This window comes from Strix aluco, chromosome 11 (genome assembly GCF_031877795.1).
Source record: "Strix aluco isolate bStrAlu1 chromosome 11, bStrAlu1.hap1, whole genome shotgun sequence".
Lineage (NCBI taxonomy): Eukaryota > Metazoa > Chordata > Aves > Strigiformes > Strigidae > Strix > Strix aluco.
Window position 1 is genome coordinate 11650872 of NC_133941.1, and position 24377 is coordinate 11675248.

At 42.2% G+C, this 24377-nt stretch overlaps 1 protein-coding gene across 4 annotated transcripts; it reads right to left on the minus strand.

Moving 5' to 3' along the window:
• Nucleotides 1–279: 279 nt before the first annotated feature.
• On the minus strand, nt 280–21343 carry IL5RA (interleukin 5 receptor subunit alpha). Of its 4 annotated transcripts, none has more exons than XM_074836098.1 (12): nt 21275–21343; nt 20064–20187; nt 18084–18239; nt 16675–16820; nt 15988–16126; nt 15337–15469; nt 15071–15261; nt 13959–14104; nt 13178–13313; nt 9807–9903; nt 5116–5197; nt 280–3248 (listed from the first exon to the last, which is right to left on the minus strand). In XM_074836098.1, the coding sequence occupies exons 3-12, from the start codon at nt 18193–18195 to the stop codon at nt 3156–3158; spliced, it is 1275 nt and encodes a 424-aa protein (XP_074692199.1). In that variant the 5' UTR covers nt 18196–18239; nt 20064–20187; nt 21275–21343; the 3' UTR covers nt 280–3155. The 4 variants fall into 4 exon arrangements, with proteins under 4 accessions (XP_074692199.1, XP_074692201.1, XP_074692202.1 ...); XM_074836100.1 differs by lacking the exon at nt 21275–21343 and adding an exon at nt 21108–21260; XM_074836101.1 differs by lacking the exon at nt 20064–20187 and having other exon boundaries at nt 21275–21342.
• Nucleotides 21344–24377: the final 3034 nt, after the last annotated feature.

A 24377-nucleotide genomic window follows, 5' to 3' on the forward strand; every position in this document is an offset into this window, starting at 1 on the left:
AAATACATTACAGTAAATGAATTCTCTTTAGTCTCATTTTTAGAATTTTACTAATGAAAGTCTGATTTTAGACTGTAAAAGCTGGGCAGCTTAAATCCATTAAAATCACATGCAGGAGAGACATTTGAGGCACAAACATTGTTATATTAATGAGGTACATTAATTTTGATGGAGCCATGCTATTTCACCCAGATGAGAACTGGCTCATTTATTGTAATTATTTTTAGTCTGTAGCACCTGGGAACTCCATTATGTTCAGCACTTTCCAAACAATTTACTTGCTGGGTCAAGTCTTAATTTTTATTCTTTGTTAATGTGCTTAACCCCACCTCTGGCCAGCTCGATGGACAGGAGGTTTCTTGGAAGTAGAAGGGACTCTGCAAGAACAGGAGAGTTTCATGGTCCGCAGCCAGGGAGGTCACAGCCCAAGTTGTTCAAGTGGTTTCAGACAGGAGGTTTATTTGGTAACTCACTCAGTGGATTACACAATGTAGGTAAATAAATCACAAACAGAAACCAACGCTGTCTCAAACAGTTCGTTTAAGATGGAACAACAGATAGTGAAGAAAAACAGGTTGCAGTATTGGGCTTGGGTTTTCAAAATTCCCTGAAGGCAGCTGAAGTCGCACATGAAGGAGGAGCCCGGCTCCTTGCAGCTCAAAAAGCCTCTTCAGAGCACCAAGAAGTCCTTGGCACATTTCTTTAATTACTGTACACTTGAAAACTCTGCATTCCCAGGCTGTGCTTTGTTTTGTAGTTGCAATTGAGGAAGTTTATTGGTTTGTGCCTTTTCTCTTTTTTTTTTTTTCTTTTTCACCCTTGAGCTTTACCCTCTTGTGCTGAGAAGAACAAACGATCCCTTCTTGTCCTTTTGCCGATGCTGCCAGCTGATGTCAAAGGCAAGAGTCTGCAAAGCAGCTTTGGACTGAAAATGAGCCAACTGCAAGTCTCCCGTGCCTCCCCCCATCCTGCAGCCCCCCAGTGAGCAGCCGGGTGGGCAGCAAGACGCTCTCCCAGAGCCCACCCATCCTAGCGGCATTCCCTCACTCAGGAGAAGGGAGTGTAAGAACCACAGGTGAAGATCTTGTTTCATACTGAAACCAGGGTCTGAAATCAGTCACTGCAGCCCCACCAGCTTCACACAGCCAAAAGCTGGGGATGTTTGAACCCCAGGGAAACCAAGATATTAAAAATGCCCGCTTTCTTCTGCAAACTGTACAAATCTTACAAGAAAGAAAATAACCTGAATTAAATATAAACTTTCACAAACTGGGAGACAAATGAACTGTGGGTGTGTCAGCTCTGTTCAGCTGTGGGAGATTCAATATGTTAAGAGTCAAATCGTGTGTTACTGGTAACTAATTAAGAGGCAAGTTGGCATTGGCCTGTCAGCCCTGCACAGCTGTGGGAGATTCAATACTTAAGAGCCAAATCAACATCAGCTGGTTAGCTCAGTCAGAGAGCTCTGTTTGGGGAGCTCGGTGGAGGTGGAGAGCTCTGTATAGGAGAACTTTGTGCTGGCTTGGAGAAGCACCAGCTCTACTCTGTGCTGGCCTGGAGAAGCAGCAAGGCTTTGAGGAGAAGCAGGCCTTGGAAGAAAGATAAGTCAGCTCAGAGAAAGTATGGAACTGTTTGTGGGAGAGAGGATTGATGACTGTCTAGTTGTTGATTGGCTTATTGTGAAGTAAGAGCTAAGGTAGCAAGAGCATAAGTATGTACCATTGTAATAATAAAGGATTTTCCTTCTGCACTTCAATGGGGAGTCTGTGCCTCAGTTGCCACAATGAACAGCAAGGACTCTCTGCATGCTGGACCATGAGGACACCCAAGAAGAGGCGTGCAGCAGGCATCGGGGTATCGTTCGTCAAGTCTCTTTGTCTGCACAGCAGCACAACTATGTGAGTATAGACATTTTTACCAATATCCCAGAACTTCACAGGAAAAATCTGAGAGTAGGACTGTTCCCCAGGCAGCATGCTCAGAGCTGGCCATGCCCAGCCGGGGCTCAGAGAGTTTTTATGCTCAGCACTGGGGTCGGTGCTCTGCGGGTGTGCCAAGGGCTCCTCAGTTGCCAGTGGCTTGTGAGCGGGAGACTCCTGTCAGTTTTCTGCAGTGTTTCATAGCCATTTCCCAAAATAGTTTTCAACTCCTAGGCTGTGAATTTACTGTAAGATTAAATGTGGCTCCTAACAGACCTCAGTGCAGCACCCCAGGCCTGCAAAACCTGCCACGCACACAAACCCCAAGATTTTGGGAGCTGGGCCTGGGGCAGCAAGGTGCCAGCTGTGCACACACAAGTACATGGCAACGTGCTACCTGTGTGTATAAAAGTAGCAAGGCAAGTTGCTAGCTTTGTCCACAAAAGTAGTAAGACTAATTGTACATCAGCTGTATAAGCAAACTAATCTTGTCTTAAGCAGCCTATAGAATCCAGAGGCTTTCAGGGTTTATAAAGTCCTACAACTGAGACAGCCTTTTCCCCACATCTAAAAAATGTTAAAGAGCAGGAAGTAAGTTCTGCACTGTTTGAGCAGATCCCACCCAGGAGCAGCCTGGCTGCACGGCTCGCACACAGCACAGACAGACACTCCCCTTATCAAGGAATCGCATTTCCATGGAGGTTATTCAGGTTATTTGCTGAGTTCACACTCTTTCATTACAAAGTGTATTGGTGAAGGCCAAGTGTGAGTCTCCCCTCTCACGATGGATTTGCTGTAGCCACGCAGCACGGGTGATGAGAGCACTGGGGTGCTCTATGGTTTGTTTTACGCTTTTCCTAGTATTTGACCCATCTTGCCCACTGCCAGGAACCACAGCTGAGTACCTTGCTGCGTACGCAGGGCTGCGCCAAGTCCCAGTTGGCATTTTGAGCCTTGAGTTGACAGAATTATTTAAAACAAAACAAAAATCCAAAAGATTAAGCTGTCAACCAGAAAAAAAGCCACTAGCTCTTTTACAGAATATTTTGTTTTCCTACACAGCTCTTGTACTGTGTACTTATATCCTGTTTAAACTGGGACTTTTTGTTTAATAGCTTACACAAGGCACCTCGTGGAAGCAAATCTTCCTCCCCTGGTTGGAAATGCCATCTCAGCAGAGGTGACACGAAGCTTGCTCCGGTGCCACTGGGTGACATGCCGGGGCCCTGCAGCCTCTCAGAAGACAGAGTCGTCGAGGGCACTGCAGTAGAGATCCTCAGCAAAGCTGCCGAACTCGGTCTCCGTCTCGCTGGTGCAGGTACGTGCTCTCTGGAAAGCAAACGCTGCTTTTAGCTGGCAAACTGGGAGGTGAACTGAGGTTATCAACTAAACTGCGCTAAGAGAGAGGAGTCATGACATATTGTTTTAAGCCTGTGTTGAATATTCATTATGAAACAAATGCTGCAAAGCCCTCACTGAACAACATGTTTTGCAAAACACTGTGTTTCAAGTTGGTGCATTTAGGGATTCATCCAAAAAGTTTTGTGAGGTAAGAGCTGAAAAAGAGCATTGGGTTCAACAGAAGAATTCTGCCAGAAAGTTCACATTCCTGTGGAAGTTCTCATGGGGCTGCTCATCTCTGTCCCTCAGGCCAGCAGCCCGCTGCACCCACAGTTTTCCCATTTGTCAAGTTTAGCACAACACAGCTGACCAGGGTGGCCCACCAGACACCCCTCTGTAGCCAAGGACGAAGAGCCGCTGGAGGGCACGTTACAAGGCACACTCAACTTCTTCAGAATACACAGCAGCGAAGCCCACTTGTGGGGCCACATCTCAGCCCCTCAGGACTGAGGAGAGTTGCACAAGCAGGCGTGCCAGGCTGGGGTGACTCACAGAAGGAAGCAGAAAGCAGTAGTTCAGCAGCTGGGAAGCTCGCAGGGGTGGGAGGAAGCAGAGTGGTTCCCACGGGCTGCTCTGCCACCACGGTGTGGGGCTTTCGTCACCTCACGCCTCTGTTTGCGCTACAATTTTAGGAACTGAATGCCCACAACAAACAGCTGCTGGGGATTTCAGTCTCCCGGTGATATTGGCAGAGACACCAGGGCTGTGGCCACAGTGCCAGCAGAAAGGCTCCAGCCGGTATTGTCCACCAGCGCCAAGCTCACTTTAATTAAAGAGATGACTAAATACAAGGCAGTGCTGCTTTTGATAATGTGAAACAGCCTTTGTGAGCTCACGTTTTCTAGCTGCAGTGTTAATATTTGCTATTTCTCATATTTTTATTTGTGATACCCTAAGTCATGTTATTTTACACCAGTGACTTTAATTAAAGACAAACATTATATCATAATCTTTTAAGCCTGTTTCCTTGACTGGACCATGGAATAAGAACAATACCCCAAAAATCAAACCCCTATTCTAAGGGGACAAATTAAAATCAAGTTACTGAGCAGCACTTCCCTTGAGCAGACAATGAGAAGTTTTATCTTATCTGCAAGGCAAATGTATTTATCAAGAAGTAACAGTAAACATAATAAGGCTTAAGACCAGCTTAACAGTAGGACCAAAACATTTCCCATTGTTAGGTTTCACAAAATAAATCAGCTCTTCAGGAGTCAACCTCCAGCTATCTGCCTGGCTGTGCTCAGTGGAAGAAGCAACTGCATTTCCATACAAAAGGCAGAGCTGTAGGTAGGGCACCGTGTCCCTGAAATTCACTGCGAATTAGAAAAGCACTCGACAATAGCACTTAATCCTTTCGTTCATTTTTAACCCTCTCCAAAACATTTCATCTACAAACAAGGCCAGATCCAGAGCTACTGCAGCCTGAGCTGTGTCCTTGCAGAGGAGGTGGCCACGCAGCCAGGTGAGAACCATCTGCAGCAGTTGTGATTGCAAGAACAGCCTCACAAACTGCTAAATTTGATGGCTAACTCGATGTTATAGCCAGGGCTATGAGTATTGTTATGTTAACTGCACCCACGAATTCCCCATTTGGCATGTTTTGCACAACATGTTTGACAACATAGTCCACATTTAATATGGATATTAGAAATTCTAAGAGGTCAAAAGGCTTTAACTGAGCAGTAACAAGCTGTATGTTCACAGCCTTACAAGGCAAGAGCAGCACAGAAACACAACCATTTCTTCTAGTCAAAACAACAAAAAAAAAAGAGCGACTAAAATGTTATTTTACCTCATAGTCATTTGGGAAGGGATCTCTGAATTTGTTGCTGGGTGATGGAATTGGTGGAAACAGTTTACTCCATACGTGGTTTCTGCAAAAAACAGTAGTGGAGGGATGTGAAAGGATTGCTTTTTGGATGACATATCCAACAAGCAAACAAACAAGCAAATCAAAAGGGGTCAAAATAATGGATAATGGTCCACCAGAGCCACCCCAAGGACCAGGCAGGTGTGCCATTCCTCACAGGACACTGCTGAACCCCGGGGACATGTGGATGGCAAAGAGGTGGTGGGCTCATGCTCTCCCCCATCAGCCTCTCCCATCGCAGCCAAGAGCCGGGCAAGAAGGTCCAATCCAAGGGGCGCTGCCATGGCTTTTTAACAGCCTGTCTTGGAGAGAAATTAATTACTCTGATCTGTCTGTTCGCACTCGTGTTCTTCCCAAGGGCTGCATTGTCATGTACCTTGTTTGGACAGTCAAGACAGGCTGCCTCTTGCTCAGACTTTGGTTTCTGGACATAATCTGCCAGCATCTCGTGGTAGGAGAACAACTGCAAATAATTGTGTGCCGAGGGAACAAGGAGGAGGCAAGGAATGGGACCAGAGATGGCTGACAGTAAACGGTTCTGCTTAGCAGTGTAATAACTCATCCTGCTAACACCCTTTGAGATACTCCTTCCCTGCCTGACACTCTTTAGTCTGGCTCAAGCACACAGGCATATGTAATTTTGTGATAGCAAGTGCTGCAGAGGGAACTTTTTCTTGTCTTTGATATATCCCAGAGTACAGACTTCACATTTCAATTGCCAAAATGCGTTCACTATCTCTACCCCTGGATAGCACAATGTCCAAATAGGGCCAGATTTTAACGAGAACTTGACCTGAGTGAAGATTATATGATTTAGCCCAGAATTATCATCCGGCACCTGTTCTGCAGAGCAAGCCTGACATCTGTGAAGCAGAGACGTGGCCAAGGTCTGGAGCCCTCGCTGCTGGGACCAAGGGCAGATCTGCTCCTCTGCCCTGTTCATTTTGTGACAGTTTTCCTGGCTGATGTCTGGTTAGTTCAGTGCTTATGTTCTTACAACTATTCTTCTTCCAAAACCTTTCTGAGTTCTGTCAAGTTTTCTTTTATCCTATTATTCCTCCTCACCAGGGAGCTGAGAAGGAATATTTTCTGACTATCACTTTGGAGCTAAACCTTCCTGGCTGAGCTGCTGCTGCCTTGAAAGGAGACATTGATGCTTAATTAATTATGAGACAAAGGGAAGGGCCATACCACTGCTCACACGATAGACCTGACCAAGCAAGCTATGGGATGTCTCCCCGCTGCTGGACCTGGACAAGGGTCTGTGATGGAGGTGTACAGATAAAAGTGGGAACACAGAGAGGAAAAGCAGGGTCTAAGTGAGTTGTTTTTAGGAGACATTTGCATCCGCTTTGTTGACACGCTGAATGCAGTCCAAGCATCGCTGGCTGCAGAGGACAAGTCAGGCTGTGCGGCCACCACCAGCAGAGTAGGACAGGCAGGTGGCTGCTGGTGTAACTCAGGAGTGGGACCAGGATGAGTGTCCATATTAACACTACAGCACTCGGCATCATCTCTACTCTTCCCAAATTTCCTGCTAAGGGTTAGGTCATTGTGACCATATCCACGTTAGCTTTGCAATTGCTGTTGTCTTCATGGCTCCTGCACTCCCTCACATCTCCCAAGCCTCTCAGGAGGAAGGCCCTGGAAGCCACAGGATTTCACCTGCACCTTATTTCAGCTCTGAGTGCGGTTTTGATTTTAGGGATTGCTGTGCAATATAACCAACAAGATTTGGTTTCATTTGGAATTGGCGCATTTCTAGTTGAGCTGTTTGTCAATAAAAGATTGTGATGGAGCCATATCAAAATTATTTATTGAGTCAGCAAAAAGCATAAGTTACATGTTGCTTCTGGAACAGAAACACTTAAGGAAGGGTGTACAAACGCCCAACAGAATGAGGCAGAAGCACACGTGTTCGAGGGGGCTGCTTGCCCCTCAGGTGCAAGAGTCTTTGCAGTGAGGCGTTGGTGGGGGTGGTGACAGTGGTGCCCTCAGAATGGTCTTGTTCTTTTTTGCAGGACACTGAAAAGTTGGAGTTATGTGATTAAATATCTTGTCACAAAAAGTGTTCCAGTTATCTCTGCTTGTCTCTACACGGGTTAGAGCACGGCCCTTTCCATTAGCGCTACTTGGACCTTCAGGCTTTGGAAACACCCCACGGGACCCTCGTGCCTTAACTCAGCGTTTCAGGGCCTCCAGTTATTGTGCTGTGTCTGTCTTTCTGAAATTTGCCACTTTTCCCACAGGCTGTGACATGAAAAGGCCAAAGATAAATAAAGAGAAATAAGTACTTGAACAAGTTCTTCTTTTCCCTCTTCTAACCGCTATGATGAGATTGATAAAATATTTGTTTTCACAGTAAGTAAGAGTGCCTTTTCTAGTGTCTTGCCTCCACCAAGATTTCCCGTGACATTTTCCAAATGACTTCCCTGTAGCGGGTGGCTGGTGACTGCTGCTCGTGGTCTGGAGTGGGGTGCAGAGGAGAAAGGGTTACCTGGTGGAGGCCGGGATGACCACACTGATTTCAGGGTATGGACAGCTACTGACTGGCCTCATGTCAATGAAGTGGAGAGCAGCTGGGAGCAAGTTATTAACTACATCCTCCTGTGGGCTCACCTCCAGGAGAAAATGTTATTCCAATGTACAGCGTAAGGAAGTACAAAAGATATACATTCATAGAGACAAAGGGCAAACTAGGAAAACGTTCCATTGTGCTTTTTATCAAGACGGTTAACCCCATCAGCTACTGCAAGTAAGTGAAGGGATAAGACTATCCAAACAGTCCCAAAGGGCTCCTTTGCCTTGTAGCATCTCCCAAACTGTGGGCTGTATCTCTGATGACTGCAATCACCAGGAAGCACACAGAGAAATTGCTAGAACTCTTTGCTGTAATGAACGTTCTTATAATGGCTTCAAATTGTACGAAATTTGAAATGATTCTGTGGCTTGAATTGCATGGTGCACTTCATGAATTTTCAGGAGCAGTAAAAACTGAGAGTACTAATGAAACTGTAATCTAGGGAACCTGTTCTATTTTTCTTTTTTTTAATATCTGCAGATACAAAAAATGAGCAGGCTAAGCACTGTGTTTCATCTTCTTACACTTCCGACCTCCTCTCAGTACAGGCTGGGGGATTAGAGAAGTGGCAAGAAGCACCTTGGGAAGGGTGGAGTAAAGCTAGCAACTCTACTTTACAACAGGATCTCCACAGGGGGTAACTGCATAATATCCAAACACTTGCAGAACTCCACAGGAAAACATGGAGCAGTATGACTGCTACTAACTGGTGTTGGTGTTTTGCTGTCCGAAAGAGAGAGGAGAGAGCTGATGAAGATGCTGCTGGAGCAGTGGAGGACCTACAGCTATACAGACAGGTCAATCCATAAAAGAATCAGTGACGTGAGTAAGAGCAGTTTGGGGATTTCCACCAATACATCAAGGCAGCATAGCCAGGAACAAGTGCATATGAAGCACAATATGAATAAACTCTTTGGGGAGTTAATCTATCTTGTTCCAAAAAGGATTGCTTATTGAGACCTGCTGTGCTAATTAAATTGACTTAAGAACAGGTTATCATAGACACCAGACACTTTAGGGAGAGTTAATAACAGTTATTCTAATGTAACATTCCTGTAGACAAGACCTTTATTTGATAAAGGAGCTGCAGTATGGAAAGGAAAACAGCCAAGGACACATCAGGATGAACAATAAATTAAAAGGCATTAAAGAAATTAATAAGAAATTAGCAGAGTCGAGGACAGCACTTACATTACTGGGAGTTGTGGCTATTGTGGACTCATAATTGCTGCTTGATGCATGTTTCAGGGGAGAGGCTTGTAATTACATTGATTCTTTAAGTTATTACTTAGGATTTGACTAGTCGCAGCTACACGAATCCAAAGTGTATCTGGGTTTCTTCACAGCACATTTTGGGAAGTTTGGCTATGTGAACTTTACTATACAGCATCCATAACCTCTGTAGTAATTAAAAGTAAACTAAACAAATAGTTGACAAACTCAAAGCAAACAATAGTTCAATGCACTTGCTCCTGTTAAGAGGTCAAGAGGAGCAGCAAGCACAAAAGCAGTGAATTTTTACCTCTTCAGAGCACCTACCACACTCCTTTGATGCCAACTGAAACTCAGACTACATGCCCAGGGCCCCAGCTAGAGTGTAGGTCTGCAGGTTGAACCAGACAAGACTGAGAAAATACTGCCCTGTACATTTTAGCCATGAAAGATGCTCTCAGCAGCTTTCACCAGGGTTAAAGACAGAGACCTCCTGGGGAAATCATTGACCCGACCAGATCCATTTAAGTGAAGAAACGAGATAAGGACAAAGATTTTGAACAAATTCACCTCAGTATATGGTTTTGTTGTTTAAGATTAAATTGAATAACCCTCTTACCCCACCAATTTTGCTGAATGTTACTGTTGGTAATTAATGAGGCTGATTATTACTTTTCAGTACTTTTGCTTTGTATAATTATGTTTGAATACCAAACTCAGTGCCCTTTCTTACAATAAAGCAACGCTTTTAACATCCCGCCACATCTGTTGAACGGCTAGTCCTTAGTTATATTGTAATTTAAAAGAAGATGATACTTACATTTTGCATATTATAGCAATGAGCAGGAATGTGCAGCATGTGGACACACAGAGCACAGCAAGAATCCAGGCTACGGGATTCTCCAGTTTGTTTTGTCCTGAATTTCAAGAAAAAAATAAATATTTTAGTGCAGATCATTTTATACACACTCTTACAAAAGATTTCATCAGATGTTTTACGTGATTATATTCAGATCACAAATTAACGTGTAAATGATGAAAACTTGCTATCTAGAAGTAGAAACAAAATGCAAAGCTTAAGGAACAATATCTATGAAACTGACTTTCTAATTTCAACAATAAATTTCTTTCATTTTGACGTGAAGGAGAGAACAAGCCAAGAAACATGAAGAGCCAGGCCCACCAGAAGAATGATATGGTCTGTTAGCTGCCATCCTGAGACACACAATGCCACACAGCGAGCGCACGACTAGTACTCGGCAAAGACTCTGTTTGCTAATAATCTCAGGCACAAGTTGTTTGTTTCCCATTAAACCATTCTTAATTTCTGTTAATCCTTTCTAGACAGGAAATGGATTTCTCTGGCTTCCTAAATTTGCCTGTAAAAAAGACATCGAAAGCCCTCATTTTTCTTGTGAGCTGGTTGCTGATACATTTCCTGAGGAAGAGTTTCTCTACTGCCTCTGCCTGTGAGCAGCCACAGGTATTTCTATCAAGGTCAATGTTTCTGTTTTGAAAAGGCATTGCTCAGTGACCACAACCATTATTTTGTGTCACATTATGCCATATAACAAACACATTTACATTGAACTGTGTTTTCAAAAGGCTGCCAAGTCCGTGTGTGCTTACGATAACTACCTGTCCTATGCATCAAGGTGTCAGCACTGCCATTACCAGGTAATTGAAAGGACATAAGTCGGCCAGCAGCAGGAGTGTTGGGTTCATTGGTGCTGTAGACGAAATGGTATTCAATTGTGGCTAGATTTGTTTCTGAGAAATGAGGAGCTCAGCCTGCTGTCTCTGCTGAGGGCTGTGGTTGCAGGGCAGTCCCTGAGAGCAGCGCATGGATGATACCATGAGCCAGCCTGTGTAACCCGTCCTGTGCCTCCGTATCACCCAGACGGGGGTACACAGTCAGCCTCGCAATTGCAAATGGGTTAGGATGGTTTATTTTGCCTGCAGGGTTACCACTTTTATTTAAAGAAAATAAGATTTAGGATGCAACTTTCCATGGGTTATGCTTCATGTAAGTCTTGAGGATGACTGGGGCAGCAAACTGTGGAAAATGGTTAAGTCCCATAAACCAATTTTAAGTCTCCCAGTGTGACATCTGGGAAGTGCCTCTGTTTTCCAAGCCAAAAATGGAAGGGTCCTAAGTCTCTTTCATCTTTTGTCAGTTGGCAATGGCCTCAAAAAGGCATGATCAGGCCACACTAAGTCTCACTGCAACTCAGAGTAAGGTGGGGGACATGCAGCAATGGCAGAGGCTGTGCTGTGGCTCTGAGGACCTGCCCTGGGCGCTTCTCCTCGGGCTTCTCTCCGAGGTGCCCGGAGGTACTGGGCCACACCACAGAACCAGCACGAGCCCATGCACCTGCCTGGTGAGAGGTGTCCACGTCCTACATGAAACAGAGGGAACAGATGACACTTCCTCAGAGCCACAGAGCAAGTTAACAGCAATGCTAATGGGACTGGCTGAAGTTTGTACCAAAATCCTGCGACCTACGCAGTAACCCGTATTGTGTCAGTGAACTGCAACAAGCCTCTAAAAATTGCTTTTTATAAGAAAAACTGAAGTAATTGGACCTATCCTTGGATAGTTTTGAGATTTAAGTAAATTTTTATGGAAGACTGATTTTTTTTCTTTTTAATCACCAGAATGAATTTTCCATATTTGATACGTGCAGTGCACAAGTAGAGGTGCCCATAACGGTGATGTTTCCAGGTTCCTCAGTCATCATCACACTGTGCAGCAGAGACAGCTCCAAAAGTGCTCTGGCTGACATAGGGAGGCCCTCCAATCTTTCAGCCTTGCTGGGAAAGCAGAATCAGAACAGGACAAATGTGCTGTGAGGTACATCTCAGCCCCAAACTTGACCTGTGGATCTTTTAAGCTGTGAACCCTGGCAGTGGCTGTTCACATGTACCTGCAGCTTCAAAGATTTGATTCATATTGGGCTGCTGTGTGTAGTTAATGAAGGTGTCCAGCCCACTCAGCTGCACTGATGATTTTTTACCTAGTTTTGTTTGACCGCAATGCTTCTAAACAACCTTTTAGAGACAGATGGTATCAAGGTGCACTTTTACAATGCTGCTTTGGCAGCGTATGCCTGCATTTCACAGGGTTTGATCACCACTGCCCAAGGAAAGGATCCAGAACTGTGTTTCAGCTTTTAACAGCTAGAGGATTGCTGCTACAGGATGGACAGTCTAGGCCAGTGTTTTTCTCAAGAACTGGTCACAGAAGAGGTCTACTGGTCTTAAAGTTGGTCTCATCAGAATATTTCCCAGATGAGTGCATGAGGCTAAATAAACAAACCCAGCTTTCTTAATTAATGAGATGTTGGTCAGCCCCATTCTGCCCTGGATGAGTGGTTGGGTTGCTGAGCTTCTTTTCCCAAGGGCTTTCCAGTGCCATGGAGCCAGGTGGGAAGGTCAAGGGAACGTGTTAGAGTGAGGAGGCAAAACATCAGCAGATTTGCATTCACTAGCAAATAGATATGAAGGAAAAGTACAGTAAACAGGAGAGTGTGAAGGTCTTTTTTTTTTTTTTAAGTGAAAACCAGGAAGTTAAGAAACTCAAAAGATAAGAGCAAAGGAGGATGTCTAAGAAGAAACAGTTGATAACGTGCTGTGATAAAGAAACTGTTATTTCCAGAAAAACATGTTCAGCAAGCAGGAAATACAGAACAAAGTGGGGCAAATTAACATGTTCCAAAGATGCTAAAACCATGCTCTTTTTTTTCCCCTCAACATTTAAGAGTTCAGATAGCTTCCATAAAGTAATAGTTGACATTATCACTCACATTAAATTCCAGCACAAATATCACAATGCATGCCAGGGAAACACATGTGAAAACTAAAGAAGTAATGCAATTAAAAGGCCTTACCTAGAATTTAAGCCTTAAGCTAGTTTGAAGCAGTCTCTGAAAACATAAGCATGTGAAAAACAAAAACTGTCTAAAAAATTCCTCCATATATCCGAAAGATTGCTTGGGAGAATTTTTTCATTTTTAATGGAACACCGATTTAACTCCCCTTGGCATTAACAAGTCAGTTTCTTCCTTCAAATACCTATTTTTCTGGCTTCTATTAAAATTACTTGGTGTTGTGCATGCTTATGATTAGGCAGCATTTGATTTCCAGAAACGTAATAATATTCATTACAAGACAGAAGCATGTCATTCTTACCAACATAAATAATTTCACTCCAGTCACTCCAAAATCCTCTCATACAACATATGTGATGATTCGCTCTTATTTGTATGGAATACCTGCTGGTAACATCAATCCGTAATCTGAAGTCGTTTGAGGATATTTTCAGTATCTGTTAGGAAAACAATATTGTAGTTGTAGATTACTTAAGACTAAGCAATTCAGAAAACAAACTTTAATCATGTTTATCTTTTTATTTTTTAAAAACTCATTTACTAGAGTAACTGTGAGCATCTGGCCTTGCTTTTGAAGTAAGATCTCTATTTCAATAGGTGTCATTTCTCTCATAATACACCAATATTTCAAGCCACATTCTTGAAATATGCCTCATTTTTGCATTCTTCCTTAAGACACTTAGTGCTGGATTTTCAGGATTATCCATCCTCCTATTGTTCTGAACCCAGATGCATAAAACTGAATAACTCCCAATTTTCGTCCTTCTGTTTTCCTAGGTCACTTGGGGATAGTTTGTTGCAAACATAAATGACATCCAGAAAAAGAGGAAAAATACGAAAAATTGATGAGACACTGATTTTGCTGAACCCTAGTCACAAATGGGACACAAGTTTCACCAAAAGTCCAGTTTCAAAAATGTACTAATAGAAGGTTTTATCTTAAATCTTTTAATGTTTGTAACATATCTATGAATATGAAGACTTTTTCAGCAGGTTGCATAAAGGCAAATTCTAGCTATATAGGACAGTCAGCTCAGAGACAGGAATACTGTGCAATTCTTGGGCATCAGAGAAGCAATTACCTGCTTGTTACCTGACTTCAAGTTGAAGAGGTAAAATTCGTACTCAAAACATTCTTTAGGAAAAGGAGAAATTGGCTTCTCCCATGTGGCCAGGAGATCGTTTTGCTCTAAGAATACAGTGACATTTCTGGGAACATTCACTTTCTCTACGAAAAGAAAACTGTACTGGTAAGTTATTTATAGAGCAAAGTTTAAATACTAACAATCAGAGCATTTTACAACCTGATAGTGTTTCCAAGCGGGACCTATAATCCTTGACTTTATTACACATATTGGACAGAAAAGATAAGAATTTAGGAGAAATAACTATATTGCCGAAAACAGTTAAAGGAAAACAGTTTTAAAAATCCACTTAAAAGTTTTGGAAAACTAGACTGAGGAAGGGGAAGAATTTCTTAATTTTCACAAAAGCATTAAATTAATAATAGAACAGTTAGAAAAACTTATTTTCAGGAAAAAAACCAGATGTAACCAAGAAAGTTGCTGAAAGCTGGAACAAATTCAAATGAATGGATCAGCAGCTACTATGGGGATGATTTCTAAGAAATACAGCAACTGTTTTATCTTAGTGAAGCTAGGAAAATGTTACCTGTTTACAAAAAAAGTGAAAGGCATGGGGTTAATGAAGGAAAAGAAATTATTTGGGTAGGTGAAAGATGATACAGAATCTATGGCTGATACTACCTTTTATTCGACAGTCTAATGCCTTTCTTTAAAAGGGCATGGTTATCTTGAATATCATGTGGGTTTTTTTCACTTAAAGGCTGTAAAATAAAAGGTAGCAAAAACTGTACTTGAAGGTATATTGACTAAATCAATTGAAAGTTAATATTGGAAGTAATGGTTTGACTAACAAACAGAATAACTAACTGTCTTCCTAACTTTTTTTTTGGTCATTCTATAATTTAAAATAAACTAATAAAATTAAAGTTAGTTAAAACCATCCATTTCTGTCTTAATCTCTTCTAATTTCATTAAGATGTCTATGCAAAACTAGCACATACTTTCACCTGCATTCAGAACCATTCAATCCAGTAGTATTCTCCCACAGATCTTTTGACAATCCTGCTAGATATTTTTTTTTTTTTTTTTTAAAATGTATTTCTACTCACCAATGGCATTTTGGTTAAATAACTGCTGAAAAGGCTTGATTGCAGCATAATTGCTAGACCCATTAATGTGTATTACAATAAGATTGTCAACCTCTTCAGGATCAATATGAGTCACTGAAAATCTGCACTCAGTATTCCTGTTCCACTTGTCTTTGATATAATCTTGACATTCTTCAGTGTATATCTCATACCTAAATTAAAATACTTGTGAGACATGATGCTCTTAAAGAAATTCACTGCTGACTAAAATGGGAGAAAACACCAACCTGTAAAATAGAAAGTACTTGGTATCTTCAGGTGCCCCTTGGCCAGGAAGCCAAGTGCAATGGAGAGAAACAGTACTAGAAATGGTGATGCGAGTAACACAGGACAAATTAGTGACAGATGTCTCTGGAGCACCTAGAGAGTCAAGGAATTATAAAGCAGAAAGAAAAACCTTATTGCAAAAGTCGTAAGAAATTAATGTTGCTAAAACACTTTGATTACAGTCTTTGGTCCATTATATCTATGTCTCTTGTATCCAATTCTCTTCCTTATCACAGAGGTCTCTCAGTTATGGCTGGATGAAGATTCCCAAACAGCGTAAGTAAAGCTGTACCACACAGCACCATTACATACTTCACGTGCACCAAGGCAACATGATCTTTTAATATCCTAGAATGTATGAAAGTAGGTTATCTTAGCCTTAGCAAGGAGTTTTTAGAAAATTGTATATGGGTTATCCATGTTCTGCACCTCCAGATTGTACCTCAGGTTTCACAGCAGTAGCGAAAGGCACGAACTAAATAATTTTGTAAGATCAGTGTAGCAGGTAGAAGGGAAAATGCTGCATTTTTCAAGTATTAAACCTGTCACCTTTTGATGTCTAGTCCACAGAATGGGGCAGAACACAAAACCCCCCCTACATTTCTTCTTACCTGGCAGAGGCGGGATTTTTTCCTTCACCCAGTCACTTCTCATCTGAAAGTCATCATGGAGAAGTAACGTCCGAACGTGTGCGGAGAAACCATTGTGCAGTGCAGCTGTTCGGATACTGTAAGTCTTCTTTGTATCATACTTGAAATAAAAAAAAAAGTATCAAATAAGCATCACATATGATGGAAGCTGAATTAAGGGACCTGCAAAGACTGAGCCAGTCTTTGCAAAGAGGCAAATGAGCCAGCTAGCTTAGCTGTTATATTAAGTGTATAAAGCTAGAGAGTACAAATAATCCACACAAGAAGTGTGTAAGGTTTCTCGTTTAAGACAGCAGGACCCTTATCTTAACAAAACTTTGTCTATAGCATACAGCTGTGATGAAACATGGTCTGGCATTTGAATGATACCCTGGCATTAATGTGAATTAAGTGAGCTGACTTGAACTGGGAGTGATACCACTTAAAACCAGTATCCAGCTTCCCCCCAAGATATGAACGCTGCAGAGGCTGCCAGTTCCCAGGCTAACCCTTGTCCCAGCAGATCTGCCAGTGCTCAAAGTATATGTTATTGATAGAAAAGAATAAGTATTCAATATGTCATGCCTACTGCACCCTGGTTTGGTGCAATATGTTTAACTCAACAGGAATTTAACCTGCATATGATACTGGACTTATTTTTTATCCTACCTCTTCAGGCACAGGGCTTAGGATTTTCACATCGTATCTAATGGTGTAGTTTTTTTGTTCTTGATTAGGGTTTGGTTTCCAGTGTAAAAGTACTTGTGCTAATGCAGAGACTGTAAGGGTCAGGTTAACAGGTGGGAAAACCTGAACTGTAAAGGAGAAAACAAAAATATTCATAACACAGTCATCCAGTGAATTGTTTAGAGCAATAACTGTTTACAAGCAATGAGCAATACAAGGAAATAATTTCATTTCAATATTATATTCTCTCAACAGCTTCTTATAAAATGATTCTAATATTCAAAAAAATCTTTAGATAACAACCAAAACTTCATCAAATAAAGGTTTACTTAAAACTTAGCTTAAAAAAATATTTTTTACAACAGTTTCAACTTGAAAATCACAATGCTATATTACACTTGGCTTGTTAATTAGGTTTAGGTTTTACAACTGGATTCTTATAGCCACATAGACACTGGGCATCTGTACTGAAACGGAGCTGATCAAGTCATCAACCGTACGAAGAATTCGTACGAGCATAAGCTTGCAAAAGAGCATAATGTGGGGGCTTTCCAAGAGAAGGCTGACAGCCACAAGAAGTTATATGTGAGAGAAGAAACAAAATGATGAACAGAGGAATTAAGCACAAATGGAAGAAAACATAGAAGGATGGGAATGATAATTTAAAGCGACAGGGCAAGAGGGATTCCTGGAGCTCACATGGAAATGAGGGAGATCTCATGCTGGGGGAAGATGTTAGCATATAAATAGCAAGGCAATGAAATAATCAATCTACTCCCCTCCATTTCTAGAGTTCTTCAGAGCCTGTCCTCCCTTAATCACCATCTCCAAGGCAGCTGAGGGATGTCAGTCCCCACTTCTCTTCTCCCATGATTTCAACCTTTGACGCCCACTAGTTCAATTTTCAAGCATGCACCTTGCATTAGGAAAACCGCCTCATAAAGGCTCAGAAAACCCTGACACAAACTACCCTTAAAATGTTCCTTGTTGAGATGCCCACAAAAAATGTCACCATCAAAGTTGTGATACACCAGGATTATGCCAGCGATGCTTTTTGTTGCCATGTTTCTACAGCTAACTGCAGCTTTGTTCCTGGAAGTAAAATTGCTATCTGGAAAAATGCCTTTGCTCTGGCTGGATTAAATTGTTGAATAAACCAGGCCAGGAACTACTGTCCAGCCCAGAGGGCAAGTGGCATGGCACAGCCTGTGTCTACATGCCTCATGGTTCTTCCTCTCAAAGCAGAAGTGTCCTCAGGCACTGGCTGGGAGCAATGAGAGACAGGGTACAACCATCCCAGGAAGCATGTTAACACAGCACGGTCGTTGGTGGTCCTGTACTCACAGCATGCCACAGACTGTTTTATTCATGTGTAGAGGAAAATGCCTTACCTCCTGCAGCTTGAGGTATGTTTGGCTGAACCAAGTTTGTTGTCCAAAGTAGGATCAGAAAAGTTCTCATCATGCTGGCCATAATCTTTAGATGGTAAATGAGAATGGCCATGTATCAGCATATGTGCCTGGTCACCATTTTACAGAGGCTGATAGCTAAAAATGAACACAATCACAAGTGTTAAGCACACAAACCATGGAACATGGTATATCCACACGATCAAAAGAATGAAACTGCTACCTTGCAGGGAATAGACTCTTCTCCTTTCCTTGCAGGAAAATGCATTTTGTCATAGCTAAATTTAATATAAGTACCACCAGCAAACATTTCATTTCGCTCCCTTTGCGTTTGCCAGACCTCTTTGAAAAAGCTACTGGTTTCAAACACTGTCATGTGTGGATGTTCAGAGCAGCAGTCACAGAATTAAAGCATCTCCCCACAGAGAGCAGTGAGTCGGGTTCAGGTATACTGGCTTTCAGTAGAGTCCCATTTACTCCAAGAACAGAAATAACCGTATTTTTAGCTGCCACTATATATAAAATGGCTACTTACTAGAATTTATTTTCCAGTCTCTGTTTTAATAAAGCTCACTAAAGAAGCTGTCTCGATGCTCACCTCAAGGCTAATTCTCCAGTGTTAATTATTGGGTGTAAGAGAAAAAATTTTGTTTGTTTTGTATTTAACCGAACAACTATTTTAATGCTTAAACCCAGCGTGTTCTTATGCTTCCTATAGATTGTTTCATGAAGTACTGGGAGAAAAAAAGTCTGTGTGTAATCATTCATGTATAACCTAATATAAACAACATAGAAATACAGAACAGCAGCTTTCCAAAATGTTCTTACTGAAGAGAAATACGCCCTCCCAGCTCAATCGCCAGCTTCCCTGGGGCACTACAGCAATTGCTTGTATGGAAAACATAATATTTTCAGATGGTAATGAGCAGAGAAAGCATCTTTAACCCATCAGTTCTCCCTGAACCTCCAATAAATAACACAGGGACTGGAAGCACTCCAATTGATCACAGTTGGAGTACTTCTGCTATACAGTAACTATTTCTCAAAATGGTGTATGTATGCTGACTTCATTAAAATGACACATAATCTACAATACAGTGTGTTTCTTAATGTCCAAGTCCACTCATTATCTATATTCATATTTTGTATGTATCTGCTACTCTGCTAGCCAAAATGCACACAAGGCTAACTGGACTTCTGGTGTTTGCTGATGGATTATTCCTGGGGAGTCAAGGTTTGCTTTTACGTGTGCTGGGTTATTGAAAGACATTTCGGCCAGACATTTTGGTTCTTCCAAAATGTATGTGAATCACAAACAACCAGGTAATTATTATTCACACCATACATTTATGCCTACACAATGCCTCCAAGACTATTTCCTACTGCATTACCATTCACGAAAAGTCTGTTCTTTTGGATTTTTCCCCTTGAATACCATGCAGTCCTCTGCTTCACAAGATTATGTTATTCTGGAGGGTATTATGTGGACTGAACACAAGTTTACAATGGCACCTGATCTCTGCTACACCTGAACTGCTTTATCAGATAAAAACTAATTTTAAAAACTACTAGAACATGACACACATTTCCAATATGCTTTCGTACAAATTACTGGCAACAGGCTTGCTTTCCTGCTTCAGAAAACATCGCTTCATTTACCTGATGAGACTATTAAATAAGTAACTTTTTTTTTTCTCTATTTAAAAGAAAAATGTATCAACTTCAAGTCCCTGAAAAGAAAAACTACCTTCTTATTTTCATACTAGCAATAACCCCAGTACAGCTCTGCCAAGAACACAAATCTGAACTGCACAGATGTGTGTGCATGTGCTTTTATCCTACCTGTCTGGTAACATTACCCACCAGTAATATTCACAGCTCTCCCACCGACCACCTACAACCAAAACCAGAGCTAAGAAGCAGTTTCAAGTAGATTAAGCTCTCGTAATGAGAAAGAGGTACCTCAGTGAGAAAGACACAAGAACCCAACAAAGGGCATTCCACTTGCATAGAAGAGAGATGGAGGGGCAGGTTGTGCTTCCCCAGCTGTAGTCAAAGCCTTAATCAAATAAGACATCAGGTACAACTACGAGACATTGGGAAAGAAGCTTCATTAGTTTCACTGCTAAGAACACTCACTTTTTTTTTAAAAAAAAGCAATCACTTCAGAACATTATTAAAAAAAATATTTTAAAAGCCTCATGTTTTACAACTGCTTAGGAATCTACTAACTTGAGTAATGTATGTTGGTTTCAGGACTGCCCTGGCATTTAGCACAACTAAAAAAGCTGGCTCTCTTGGATTTACTTAAAGTGGATTTGGCTACCTACAGATTTTTTTTGCTTCATCCTCAAAAGGTAAGAATTCTGAATCTTCCTGGGAACATTCCCTTCCCTATACTTTTGAAAAGATCCTAAAGATCAGTTGTTCAAAGGTGCTTTTGCTGTCTAAAAGTATGCACATATTAGACACAGATCTAACATTTTCTGAGCAGCAGTTTACTGATTTGAAACTGGATATAAAATGTTACTGCAATGCAGATTAGTTTTCAATTATTATCCCTGTTCTTCTTTTCAGTTTATCTTTTCCTGCCTTGTTTTCAAAAATGCTATTTTTCTTTTTCTTGCTATCAGACTAAGATTGAAAATACAGGTTCTGGAAGAGGTATTTCTGTAGCTGTGTAAGACCTATAAGAACACCTTGCAGTCTGTGATACCCTTTGTGTTTCATGTGAGAAATAACTGAAAAAAGAATCAAAATAAGTGTATTCAAGTAAAGATGTTAACTAGAATCTACAACAGGATTGCTCTCCTCACAAAAGTGGATATAGCAAGTTCTCAGGACAAATAAAAGCCTTGATTATATTATGTTTTGGTTATATGTGGTAAACAGTAATAAGCAGAAGGTAAAGAATGTATTCCCTTCACAGAGGGTATACTCCTTCTTAAAGGACAGTAAAAATCCAAACCAAAGAAAGCAGCCCCTAAAAGGTAATGATTTTCTTACTTATAGCTGACGTGTCACACTATCTCACAAGCAACCAGTCAGAAGCAAATTCCAGATGCATTTCCCAATGTAAGGCAAAGCTGATGTTGAAAAGTGGGACCTTTGCAGTCTTCAAAGCAAGCACAACAAGACAAAAATGAACCACAACAGATATCCCAGGAGGTTACCTGTGGAGTCTCAAAAGTTCCGTTAAGAGTCTGCTCCGTTTGTTCAAACATCCTGTGGGTCATCTCCCTGTGGGTTTCTTTTATAACTGCTGTCTTTCAAGTACAAATGTGATAGGTACTTCAGAAATGATGGCAGATGATAAGTTAGACAAGCATGCATTGAAAAAGGGAACTACAGATTTAACCACAAGATGGAAGGCTCCATACAAGCACACAGTTTAGCCCAGAAATGGTTTTACTTTATTTATTGAGGGTTATTTATATACCATACTCTGATAATTCTCTAATAACTTTGCAAGAGCAGGAATGTTTAATGACTGACTGCAGAGAAATAACCTATAGCCAGCTACCTCTGAACCACTGCTGACATCCCAATTTGTTCTTCCCCTGGAAAATCAAATCCAAACATTGCTGGAAAACTGCTCAGGCTTTTCCCTATGGTTTTATACCACCTTGTCCAATGCTTTTGCTATATAGACATGTGAGCATCAGTGGTATTTTGAGAAGTTACCAGTACCAGAGCAAGACCAGTTTCCTAACCTCATGCTGACAGCTTTGAGCTGTGATCATCAGGCTGGATAACTTAGGCTCACAAGCAGGACAAGCATCAAAACCCAACCCAAGGGCCTAGAGAAGACCTTGCAGAAAATTGGGCTACACGTAATAGAGTTATAGGAAGGACGAGAAGGTGGCTAATGACTTACATTCATGAACAATCTGGCTTGCAAGTACAGAGAACCCTATTAAATGTGCAGGTGACAGTAGCTGGGAGAGGTGAGTGCTTTGGAGGCTAAGACTAGAATGTTCTTGACAAATTGGTGGAAATTGGGTGCAGTTCAATATGGACAAGATCTCAACTGCATTGAGGCATTATCAACTGTAAATTACTAGCTATAAATAATCAGTTACCAGCTGATTAGATATCTGTTCCACAGAAAAGGATCTGGGCTTTTAGAGGGTCATAAACTGAAGAGGAATAAACAATGCCATGCACTTGTGTAAAAGGCACGCCAGGCCAGCAAAAAGTGACTGTCCTCTGCAAGACACATGAAGTAATCCTTCCGCTCTGCACAGCACTGATAAAGCCTCCGCTCACACGCACTGTGTCCAGCTCAGATACTGCGCTTAAAAAAGCCATGGAGCAGAGGAAGAGAAGCCAGTACACAGCAAAAGATACTATGAGAGCCTATAAAGTACCAGCGAGGAAACAAGTTAAGGGAAGACGTGTGCAGAAATTTAACACATTAATCAGGAACGACAGTCATAATCAAATCCTGCCATCAGGCACAAAGAAAAATTAGGTGACCTCCTAAAGTCTGGCCAGCCCATATGTCTCTGAATAAACAGCTAATTACTGGGCAGAGAGCTCTGTCCTGGTTTTGGCTGGGATAGAGTTAATTTTCTTCCTAGCAGCTGCATGCTGTGTTTTGGATTTAGGGTGAGAATAATGTTAATAACACACTGATGGTTTAGTTGTTGCTAAGCAGTGTTTACACTAAGTCAAGGACTTTTCAGCTTCTCACAACACCCCACCAGCGAGAAGGCTGGGGGACACAAGAAGCTGGGAGGAGACACAACCGGGACAGCTGACCCCAACTGGCCAAAGGGATATCCCAGACCCTAGGACATTGTGCTCAGTATAAAAACTGGGGGGAAAACTGGCCGGGGGCCACTGCTTGGGAACTGGCTGGACATCGGTTGGCCAGCGGTGATCAATTGCATTGTGCACCACTTGTTTTCTATCTTCTGATTCTATTGTTGTTGTTGTTGTTGTTATTATTATTATTTTCCCTTCCTTTTCTGTCCTATTAAACTGTCTTTATCTCAACGCATGAATTTTACTGTTTTATTTTCCCAATTCTCTCCTCCCACTGGGGGTGGGGGAGTGAGTGAGTGGCTGCCTGCCGGGTTAAACTACGACAAGTTCTGACATCTACATTGAAATGTTTCTGTAGAAGATAATTTCTAAAGGTGAACAAGAATTTAATAAGAAACAGTAGTCACAAAAAAGGGTAAGAAAAGGTTATGTTCTTAACACGGGCCTGACTATATTATTGTAGATCTGAGATGACTTTTTTGATTAGGTCATTCCAAAAAAAACCCCTTTTGTGCTTGTAAGCATACTCCTGTCTGCAGTGAGGTGCTGATTTGTTGGGTACTGGATAGATCTGTGTAACGTTTCTTCCCAGTTACCAAGACACCTGTAGCACCCTTTTTACTGAGACAAAGATTTAGCCAGGCCTCAAAGGGAACCACCCTCCCATTAACTTGCATGTGGGTGAGCTCCTCCTTCAGGCTCTGCTCCTTCCAACCCTCCCGAGATGCCTCCTCCCAGGAGCAGCGCAGGGAGGAGCGATGGGAGCTGTGGCCCTCGTGCAGTTGGCCAAACACAGCCAAATGCAGTGATGTTTCACCAATTTCACAGCAGCGACATTACACTTTTGAGGAGGGAAGAACTGACAGCCCGACCAGTACCAAAGCCCCAGGACTCCCATGTTATCGCATCTCGTCCGTACATCTCCACACGATGAAGAAAAATTAAATCAATCCAGGCTGACAAACATAAACCCAGTATTTAAAGTACACTGAGGTGCTTCTCACAGTTGAGCAACTGTGGATGCAGTTCAGCCAAGCTTAACACCAGCCTTGGTGTTTTGGTGATTAACTGATCTCCCAAGTGGTGTGTTGACGTCATTAGTCCATTTCATCACGGTTGTGTCATTATCAAAACACATTTATTTTTTTCCTTTTGTAATCCTCCTTCTCTCTAAACTGAAATCAAGCCACGGTAAATCTTTTACGTTTTGTACTGCTTCTTTTGGAAGTCCCGTTTCTCGTATCTTATCAGGACAAACCCTCAGCTGCTTCCCACGGTGGAAGACACTCTGCGGGCTTCCCCTGAGGGCTCACCGCCGCCTCGGCTGAGGACCCGGGCCCTCCTCTCCCTCCCCCTACCGGGACCCAGACCCTCCCCAGACTCCCTTCGCCGCGGCGCGGGCCCGGGCCCTGCCCTCAGCGGGGCCTAGGCTGCACCTCCCCCGGGGGAAGGGGCGGGCCGGGCCGCGTCGCGCCGCTGAGCTCATCGCTCTGCGCCGGGGCGAGG